The sequence below is a fragment of the Protomyctophum parallelum genome (assembly GCF_964188405.1).
Source record: "Protomyctophum parallelum genome assembly, chromosome: 2".
In the NCBI taxonomy this organism is placed as follows: Eukaryota; Metazoa; Chordata; class Actinopteri; order Myctophiformes; family Myctophidae; genus Protomyctophum; species Protomyctophum parallelum.
In genome coordinates, this window is record NC_139699.1 from 59,576,448 (window position 1) to 59,587,354 (window position 10,907).

The following is a 10,907-nucleotide window of genomic DNA, read 5'->3' on the forward strand; positions in this document are numbered from 1 at the left end:
GAGAGTAGGTTACACATACCATGCAGCAACTCCAACCCATTATATAATAAACTATGTTTACAAGGAACACTTTGTTTTGTTTCTTCAACTTGGATGTATTTCAAAGGACAAACATCTCAACAAATCACTCATGAAAACAGTAAAGGTGCCTGCACACTGCTGCGTTTAGCGGCGTTTCTCCTCGTTCCCCCCCCGAAAAACCTGTCCAGTGTGCAACCACCTTAAAGGTATATTCAGTGATTTCACTTAATTCAAATATCACTTATTTTTTTGTTTTGTTGTGATAATCCTCCCTACTATAGAGTGTGCTGGCCATATAAGGAGTTCCCTGGGGGAGTCCCCTGGGGGTCAAAAAACCTTAGGTTTCGTTTTTGACTCTCTATCCTGATTGGACGAAAGGCTGGGTCCCACAGCCAAAAACGAAACCTAAGGTTTTTTGAGTGAAATCACTGAATATACCTTTAAGACCATTTATACAAGTCAATGTATTCATATCATTTGCACACAACAAAAACAAAAGAGTAAGGTGCTTTAATAGTTTATTTGTAGATAAAAAATAATAATAATAATGCAAGTGTCAGTCAGAGTAGATCAAAGGGGGTCAAATAGGAGGATAAGCTGCTTTCTCATCGGGGTGCAGCAGGACCCTGTCCCAGGGTCTGTCCGGCTACGATACACTCTGGGGTCTTGAATCCCAGCTCTTCCGGAGGGATGCCAAAGGCTTTCAGCTTTGCTTCGTAGGTCCGCAGCATGTCGTTATGGGCCTGCCGATCAGAAACGTGTCTCCTTTAAAGATGACAGTTCTAAAACTAATACATCACAAGCCACTATACCTACAACACTACAGTATAAGTAAGCAGTAAAACCCTGAAGCTATTGCACTTAAGAGCACAGACTGACTCACCTTACACACACGAGCCAATTCATACTGCAGTCCCTTGATGGCAGTGTTCTTGGAGTCCAGAACTTCCTAATGTAAAAAAACAAAAACAAAAACACACTGATTACTGCACTAATAATAGACAGCAGAACAAGCATATATACATACAGTAATGAGAATAATAGTACATGACCACAAATAAGCATGCAAGCAATAATGATAATTCAGAAAGCACAAACGTATCAGGAGGAACAATGCTCTCCGCCAAGAGATTCATGTTTTCAACCCTGTGTGTGTGTGTGTGTGTGTGTGTGTGTGTCTGACCCCCATTTGAAAATATGTTGTTCCAGGGACCCTCCCAGAAGCAAAGATTTGAGTTAAAAACGTTCGCTCTGAAAGAATATATATTCAAAGACTTGCGCCACATTTTTCAAAAATAGCAGACCTACAAGCTCATAGCGCGGCACTCGGTGCCTTGGCATTCGATACCGATTTCGATACATGGGGGTCCAGTATCTGCCGATACAGAGTACCGATCCGATGCCCCCCACAAAGAAACGTAATAACCTATTAAGCTGTATGCCTCACTGTGTGGAGTCTGGAATCATTATTTTGTGTAAGGCAACATCAAGGCTTGACTTAAACATTACTTTCCCAACTTTGTAAAACAAAATGTAACAAACACAGATGTGATAAATGCACTGAATTATTTATTAAATAACTGTGCAACAATTAGACCAGGTTAATGTGCGAGCAGTGTTATACTGTCAATACTACACTGCTGTGTCACAGAGGAGGTAGAGTTGTTTTCATACTGTAATTACACATAATTATCGGATCGGATCGGATCGGATAATGGATCGGCCCATTTGCCACCGATACCCAATCTAGAATTTTAGCCTGGATCGGTGCCGATCTCCGATACGAGTATCGGATCGGCTACAAGCTATGAGCTTGTAGATCTGCTGTTTTTCAATAGCTAAAGCATAACATAATGCTTAAAACACCAAAAGGGGTTCCTGCCCAGAATGGGTTAAACATATAATGCCGATGATGCTTGTTTACATGCCTGCCTACTGAATGATATACACCCTTACAGAGAGAGAGAGAGAAAGACAGACAGGCAGTTTTATGTTAATTAGGCATTATTATAAATTATTAGGGAAATGTGTGCTCTATTCTGCACACCTTGAGTCACAATGTACTGTACGTATGATAAGGGAACACAAGAGACACATGGTGGAACAAACTCCCACTGTACCTTCGACAGGCAGCCTCTGTAGACATGTTTAAAGCACTGCTCAAGACCTACACTCTTGCTTTTAATTGATCTTTTAAATTCCTTGTCATTCATGTCCTCACTGTATTGCATTACTGCCATTATTGTAATGTTTTATGCCTTTGCTCTTTTTTTCTTTTCCATTGCTCTTGCATGTCATGTCATGAAAGGTGCCATACAACTTTTTGTTTTATTATTATTATTATTATTCATTATGGTGGTTTACAGTACCTCAACTTTCCGTGTGACCACGCCAAGGGCGGTCTGATCCATGTTGGAGGCGGACAGCACCTCATTTAGCTGAGCTTCCTTCTTCTCCAGGTTGTCTGTCAGGGCGTCCAGCTTCCGTTCCAGCAGCACGTTCTTGAAACCACTCTTCTGCTGCACCTCTTGAATAGCCTGCGTGAACTTCTTGTACAGCTCATCTCTCTCCGTCTGGACCTGGGAGGACCATTATCCACAGATGGACACATGCACACAGGAGCATAACCCATTTAGACCTGGGAACCAGTGGCGTGCACAGACATTTAGAGGGGCAGGTGCTCAAGTGAAAAAAAGGGCACCTTGTGCTGCGCATTTTGGGGCGGGAACCCATTTTGGTGCTTTAGCTATTGAAAAATAGCAGATCTACAAGCTCATAGCGCGCCACCGAGTGGCACGCTACGAGCTTGTAGGTCTGCTATTTATTTTTTATCGAAGAACCACTGACATAGAAACATAGCTTTAGATTGTGGGGGGCCTAAATAATATAGAAGAACCTTTTTTATTATCAAGATAAAAAGTAAGAAAAAAAAGAAAAAGGTATTTTTTTTAGCACATTGCTAAAAGGGCAGGGGGTGCTCTAGCACCCCTAGTGTCTATCTGTGCACGCCACTGCTGGGAACGATTCTAAAACAAATGTCTTTTTAGTTTTTTGAAAAACCTCATGTCAGTGGTTCTCACTATTTCATGTCAAGGACCCAAAAAACGATATGTAATTGGCCACCGACTCCCATCTGAAGTTCCAGGGACCCCACCAGAAGCAAATATTTGAGTTTAAAAAAACGTTGGATCTGAAAGAATATATATATATTCAAAGATTTGCGTCACATTTTCACGATTCTTCAAAAATAGCAGACCTACAAGCTCATAGCGCGGCACTCTATGAGCTTGTAGATATGCTATTTTTCAATGGATAAATTATAACATAATCACACGCTAGTGAATTAATACGGAAAGATATGTTAGCATTGTACCTTGCTGAATCTCTGCTCCAACACCTCATGCTCCCATTTCAGATCTTTCATCTCCTTTTCTCCAACCTTCAAACGTGCCTTGGAATGCTGTCGAGAGTTATTGCCATTAATGAGTATGATCACTCAGGAAATAAATAAAAAAGTAGGGATGCACGATTAATCTGTGGCATAATCGGAATAGGCCATAAAAATGCCATATCGGTATCGGAACGGTCTCAAAATAATACAGATTATTTCATCGTTTTTTGAGTGGTAAACGCACCGCCAACGAGACCTTGTCCTTCTCATAATGGAGCAGCTGTTTCTGAAGCTCAGCCATCTCCTCCTTGGCTTTCTGAAGTGGTTCAGTTAGACGCTTGTTCTGAAGCAACACTTCCGCCATCTCCTTCTCGAGTCGCTCCTCTTTCTTCTTCATATCTTCCGCTTGTTCCTAAACAACATCGGTATGCTTGTATAAAACACAAAACTGCAGTGCTTGCAAATATACTCTTAACTAAGTTGCAATACTCTTGACAGCCCATTCATGACACTGGAAATTCCTATCTGATGATTGTATTTAAGTATTCTCGTGCATTATGCACATTAGGATTGTACGCAGGACTGTTATAAACTCGAATACAAAAAAATCAATTAATTGACTGAAACTAGGACATGACAATGATGGATTTTTATGAAACAAAGACTTGACAGATAAAAAAAGAGGATAACCCAAGCTTTCTGTACAGATGCAATCTTGGTGAGGTTAAAGTCATTTACAGATAGGAATTTTCTGTTTTATGAATGGGCTGTCAAGGGTTGGTATTGCAACTTAGATGCAGATAGCATTATAGCGTCTAAGCTGCTTGCGGCTGGGAGGGGGGGGGGGGGTATTTGAAATATACTTAAATGATACCTTCCTGGGATCACCATGGTCTATTTTCAACATGACTAACCTTCAGTGTGTTCATGAGGGCCAGATTGTTGAGTGTAATGTCATTGTAATAGTTCTTTATGTTGCTGAAAGCTTTCTCGTGATTCTCCTTCAGAGTGGCGATGTGGCTGTTACTTCTCTCCTCTGTCTCTTTAATCTCTCTTTTTCTCTGGAGATCCAGTTCTTGTCGGAGCATGACCATCTTCTTCTCGTACTTGGCCTCGATTTCTGCCAAAATGGTAACAAGACACAAAATTAAAACTTCCAATGCGAGGTTTTAATATTGAAATTTGAGCGCAACAACGCACCCACATGGACATGGTTCATTCACCTCTGACTTGTCTCTCAAAATCGTTTCTCGTTTTTGTTAATTCCCCGTCATGTTTCTGTTGAGATAGAGATGGTACAGTTAAGCTTGGCTCTGTGCCAATGATGTAGCCGACTGCAATCCAGACGGAGGCACTAGTACAGCGTTAACCGTTTTCTTGTTTTTCCCCCTTTTCCCTTTTTGCCGAACAGAGCGAATCAGTCTGGATTCCAGGGCAGGCTACCAAAAAAAAACGAAACATGGTATTCAAAAGAAGTGTGGTTGTCTTAATGTCTTATGTTTCCGCTCTTGTGTTTGCTCCTTTGTGCTCCTTTTGTTTATATTGTTGTTTTTACTGTACAGCACTTTGTAACTTTGTTTTGAAAAGTGCCTTATGAATTAAATTGACTTACTTACTGTATACAACAATGAAGGAAACTCGTATAGCACTGACGAAGGTCTTAGGACTGAAATGTTTGCTACTTTTAATTGCACTTTGAGCACAGAGCACTTTATAAGCATGATAAATGAAAAAATATTTTTTTTTCTTAAGTCTCGGTCTAAAGGAGCTTCCCTTCATTTTCTTATACAGTGAGCGAGTCTTTTTTCTGTCAAGCTTTCCTCTATGTTTTTGAGAAAGTTTGGAAAGAAGGACGAAGAAAGGCGCGACAGTTTTATCAGTTCTTCGTTCTCTTAATCCATTTAGGCCTGAAAAAATTTCTTCTAAATCATGACAGTTTTCTCAAAAAACCCATGTTTCTATATGTCAGTGGTTCTCAAGCATGTTCACGTCATGGACCCCCAAACATGTATATAATTGGCCGCCGACCTCCATCTGAAAACATGTTGTTCACTGCAGGGCGCCCACCAGAAGCAAAGATACGAGTTAAAAACGTTCGCTCTGAAAGAATATATTATAAAGATTTGAGCCAGATTTTCACGATAAAAAAACACCCAAGAGGGGTTCCCGTTGAGAATGGTTTAATGGTATATATAACGGTGACCGCATGTAATTCCGACGGAGCATTAGTTTGACATGCGTCCGCATGTCGAACATGCGCTGCTCCCGTGCTTGTTAGGGTATGAGGGTTGTTTGTCGGACCAATGACTAGTCTGAACTACATACTGCACCCGTATATAACAATATTATTGTGGGTATACCTACCTATACTGTCCTACTCACCAGTTTTTGATGTTTGAAAAGGCTTTCCCCGGAGATGTCCTGCTCCTTGAGGTCCACCTTGATGACGCGCATGCCCTTCCGGAGCTCATTCTCCAGCTCGGCGTGCTCCTTCTGCAGCAGCTTGGTGGAGACGACGCCCTCCGCCTTCACCTCCGAGACGGTGTTGTGGTGCTCGTACAGCAAATGCTTCACCTTCTGCTTGTACACCTGATGATGGAACATAATAATCATTTTAATAGAACCTTAATTCACACCACTTCAAAAAAAAAAAAACTGTCTGAGTTTGAGATACACAATATCGAAATGATGACCTTGGCCGATATATTACATTATCACTAGTGATGTCCCGATACTGTATCGGTATCGGAAAAGTATCGGATCGGCCCTTATTTGGTCATATCGGATCATATTATCGGCAAATATGCCAGTCTAACCACCGATCCGACACAGGGGTAAGGGGTTGACACTATGGCAGGTAAATAAAATGTTGGGGCATGTGGAGTTTTCTTTGAAGTTGCCCGAAATGCAATTGCACATTTGAGTGAGGAGTCTGCTATAAACACAACACGAGATATATAGCTAGATAGCTATAAACACAACACAAGATATATAGCTAGATAACTATAAACACTATTCCTGGTCGGTGGACTTCAAAATAAGATATATTTTCTTTCATTATTATATTATTCTCTGGTATCGGTATACACAGAAATTGTGGTATCTGGATCGGGACATCCCTAATTATTATATTATATTTATTAAACTCATTGCTGCATCTTTTTTATTTTTGTTTTGCTGGTGAAAGGAGCCCCCATCCCCACTAACAGCTGATGCCCAAGTGCCAGGGACGTCATCCCGTATCTAATTCAACTATGCACTGGATGCCATGCCCATAAAGACGTATTTAAAAAAAAAAGAAAATAAAACGCCCTCCTTTTTTTATAATGGGAGAATTGGCACTCAGAGCCTAAACTGGTGACCACCAGGTGGCGCTGAAGGAGTTAAGGAGACAGAGACAGGCAGACTGGCTGCTCTGCGAGTACAAAGCCATTGTCACATTATTATTGCGAGACATGGACCCTTACTACAATACAACAGGAAAAAGCCCTGGATGGAGTCTACACAAGAATGCTACGAATGGCACTAGGTGTCACATGGACGGACCACATCAGAAATGTGGACCTCTATGGGGACCTACCTACGGGTCACGGACAAAGTCAGAGAGAGAAGGACGAGGCTGGCAGGGCACTGCGTCAGGCACCCAGAACTTGAGGCAAGTAAATTGACCCTATGGGAGCCAACCCAGGGCAAAGACAGGAGAGGAAAGGAGTATACCACCTAGATGTGCTGCGGCGCGACAGCTTGGCTGACAACACTCAAGAGCTCAAGAACCTGTTGTTGGATAGGAAATTGTGGAGGGCAGCGATCCAGCAATCCCGAGTTTGTGTTGTTGCTAGACCTCACTCTCGCAGCAACTAATTATTGGCATTGCATCATCAATATTGGTATAAAATGTATGCTTGCAGACCTAAGGGCATCTTTGGCCTTTTTGTCAATTTTAACACGGAGAGTGTTTTACTGTGTGGACTACATTTCTCTATAAACATGTCAAGATGCGATAAATTAATGCTAAACTCTTGCAATAGAGCACCCAAGTCTGACGTCAATATCGGTAGAGGGGCGCAAATCCACGGGTTCATGTACTTTTTATTTGCATTGTAATCCCCATAGGGGGATTTTAGATCGCCTCATATAAGAACCGTGATTGAAAAATAAACATGTCATCCAGGCCGCTTCACTCATATGGATATGAAGAATCAACTGACTGAGAGAAAACGCTAATGTTACTGCTGCTGAATAGAGGGTATGCGCATGCTTAAAGTGAATGGCACATCGAGTGGCAAAGCAACAGGCAAAGTGAGTTTAACATTGTTTAATGTCGTTTAATACAATCAAATAGGACTTTTCTGTGTGGATGTATGGGCGGTCAAGGCCAGAAAATAGTTTTTTGCCACTCAGTAGGCATTCCTGCACAACGTCCGGGTTTGATGATGGTGTCAGTGTCATACATTTAACCCATTCTGACCTGAGATCAGATTCATACGAGGTTTCCACTGGACACACACTGGTCTGATTAACCCATTCTGACCTGAGATCAGATTCTAAAAATGTCAGTCGTTCAGTTGATTTTTCAAAAATAGCAGACCTACAAGCTCGTAGCGCGCCACTCGGTCGCACGCTATGAGCTTGTAGATCTGCTATTTTTAAATAGCTAAAGCATAACGTAATGCTAACACCAAAATGGGTGCCCGTTCAGAATGGGTTAAGCTAGAAACAGACAGTATCAAATATAAGTGACTGACACAAACGATACAGAGACAGCTTGTTCATTTCTGAACCACAATGCTTATATGAAACGATTTTAAGATGACCCCATGTTATTCTCCATAGAGAAATATTACTTCCGTGAACCAGGGGAATCGAGGGGACGAGCGAGTGACGTCAGGACGTGGGCGCTCCGTGTCAAATGGTAACACATTTACGCTGCAATACGACGACAAGAGGAGTGTGCTCCATGCTTACCTTGACCTCCACTTGATGGCGCTCCTCGGCCTCCTCCATCTCCCGGTCCCTGTTCCTCAGGTCGGCCTCTCTCTCTTCGAGGTGTCTCTTGGTGATCTCCCAGAAGGTGTGGATCTTGTCCCTCTCCAGCTGGAAGTAGTTCCTCTCCTCCCTCTCTCGGTCCAGCTCTTCTCGGAGGCGCACGATGTGCTCCTCCAGCTTCCAATCCATACAGAAACAGGTTATGTTTTAGAGTGTAGTAACAGTCAACTTTGTGCATCTTTTAAATCAGCCTACCGGTATACATATTTAACTACCTGAGAGTTCATAGTTAGTTAGTTACCACTAACATCACATACTTTAAATACTCTGATGACACTGCCATTCTCGGACTGCTCCATGACAATAACTCTATTACGGTCTATCAGAATACCATTTCTCATTTCACACAGTGGTGCACTGACAACTATCTAGAGTTGAATGTGGTCAAAACAAAAGAACTGGTCTTTGAAACAACAACCCACACTGGACTTAACCCACTCCTCATTAATGGTAAAACAATAGAACAGGTAGACAGCTTCACATATCTTGGACTCACACTGGACAATAGACTTAGGTTTGATCAACACATTACATCAATCCAGTCACGCTTTCAGCAAAGACTCCATGTAATCCGTAAATTAAGATCACTATCTGTTGCTCCTCATCTTCTGCTATTACTGTACAAAAGCATTATTCAACCCGTTCTGTTGTACTGTTCTGCATGTTTCTACACCATACTGTCCATGCCTAACAGGAACAAACTTTTCAGTATCACCCGTATTGCTTCCAAAATCATCGGACTTCCTACACCCACACTTTCTGATATGAACAATAACGCCATCACACGACTAGCACTCTCGATATCAAATGACACTGATCATCCTCTGTATCGTTTCTTTAACCTCATGCCATCTGGACAAAGATACAGGACCTTGCCCTGGAAAAAGGTCCGTTTTAGTAGGAGTTTTGTCCCCTCAGCCATCGCGGCATTAAACAAACTGCCCCGCCGATAGGATGGTTCTGTACACAGTGGGGAACTCATGTTTTGTTTTTTGTTTTTGTCTTGGTGCTATGTGCTCTGTGTTGTTTTTGATGTTTGATGTGGGTGTTGAACTGTTGAACAGATTGTGAAGACAAATATCCTTCGGGACAATAAAGATTATTATTATTATGTTACCATGTGCATTCTACGATAATAAAAACACATGTTACAGGCATAAATGTGTGTGTGTGTGTGTGTGTGTGTGTGTGTGTGTGTGTGTGTGTGTGTGTGTGTGTGTGTGTGTGTGTGTGTGTGTGTGATCCATTATTACCGGTATATAGCATAGGGAAAGGTGGCCTAAGTGCTCCTGCCACCTTTGAACAAAGTGTCAAAGAAATATGTTAAGAAGAAATACATCTATTGAACAGATATTGAGCTGAATATTACCTGCTCCTTAGACATCTCTTCCGTGGAAAGGCCATCGATCACCGTAGGATTCTTTTCCTTAGGTTTCTTGTTTGCGCCCTTGCCTTTGGGTGGCTGAGTTGGTTGGAAATACATAATGATTTAGTAGTTGGTTGGTTTGATTGATTGATTTAAATTTGTATTAACAGTTTGCTTACAGTACATTTCAAGCACAAACTCAATACTCAAACTCAAACTCAATAACTGTGAGTGGACGACCCAATAAGATAAGATTCAGATTTTATGGGGGCCAGTTTCGAATTGCAGCCGTCCGTAGGTGCCCTTTGAGAGTGGTTTTGAAGGAGTCAAGGGATTTGCATGTCTTCATGACTGTTGGTATAGGGCGTTCCAACAATTTAGTCCCTTGTCTGTGCCAAATCTGGGTTGTACATGGTTCGTTGCACTCCCTCTGGTGTTGTGTGTGTGGACTGTATTGAATCTTGAAGACCAGACCCATTGCAAGATGCCAGATGCTAAGCCATTCCAGCCTGTCAAAGTGGGCAGTGGTGAGGCCAAGTAGCCTACTGTAGGAGCCTGACCAGTTTGTTTTGGGAAGTCTGGAGCCTTGTTTTAAAGGTAGGTGGGTGTACTCATCTCCATTATTAGCTTGGGCTAAAGTTGTTCAGTTTAATTTAGCTTTTGAAACTTCATTATCTAAACTATAGCTCTGTAGCCTTAGCTATATATCAAAACATGGCAACATAAAAAGCACGGCTGATCACTAGCTCTGGTCCATAGCTCTAACGCATTAGAGCTATGGACCAGAGCTAGGCTATCACATTATTATAATTGTTACTATCTATGCTGCGTTGACTTGCAAGCACCAAATTCTACAGATTACAGAACCACATTCTAGCCGTTGTGTTAGCTAAAAAAACATGTATTTATTCGACTCATCCACCACATTGACGCGTTACACGGAACGTAGACGTTTACTTACCATTCTAAAATATTGTGGGCACTTGTTATATCAAGTAAATATTTACGTCGTAGCTGTAGAAGAGAAAGTTTAAGCTACGAGCGGGCTAGCATAGCATACAACCATCCTGGAGTGTCCACTGA

General features: G+C 41.8%; 1 protein-coding gene across 1 annotated transcript; it reads right to left on the minus strand.

Annotated features, from left to right (window-relative positions):
• Window positions 1–532: 532 nt before the first annotated feature.
• On the minus strand, window positions 533–10,903 carry drc4 (dynein regulatory complex subunit 4). The gene is made up of 11 exons (XM_083757798.1): window positions 10,786–10,903; window positions 9,828–9,920; window positions 8,378–8,575; window positions 5,795–6,001; window positions 4,636–4,690; window positions 4,327–4,532; window positions 3,657–3,824; window positions 3,395–3,481; window positions 2,391–2,600; window positions 905–970; window positions 533–764 (listed from the first exon to the last, which is right to left on the minus strand). The coding sequence occupies exons 1-11, from the start codon at window positions 10,786–10,788 to the stop codon at window positions 627–629; spliced, it is 1,431 nt and encodes a 476-aa protein (XP_083613924.1). The 5' UTR covers window positions 10,789–10,903; the 3' UTR covers window positions 533–626.
• Between the last annotated feature and the right edge of the window lie 4 nt (window positions 10,904–10,907).

What these genes read in the sequence shown, in the direction of transcription:
- drc4 (XM_083757798.1), bottom strand. An exon ending in TTTTCAAACATCAAAAACTG is followed by an intron (nt 4,691 to 5,794) that starts GTGAGTAGGACA and finishes CTATCTCAACAG; the next exon opens with AAACATGACGGGGAATTAAC. An exon ending in CCCTCATGAACACACTGAAG is followed by an intron (nt 3,825 to 4,326) that starts GTTAGTCATGTT and finishes GATGTTGTTTAG; the next exon opens with GAACAAGCGGAAGATATGAA.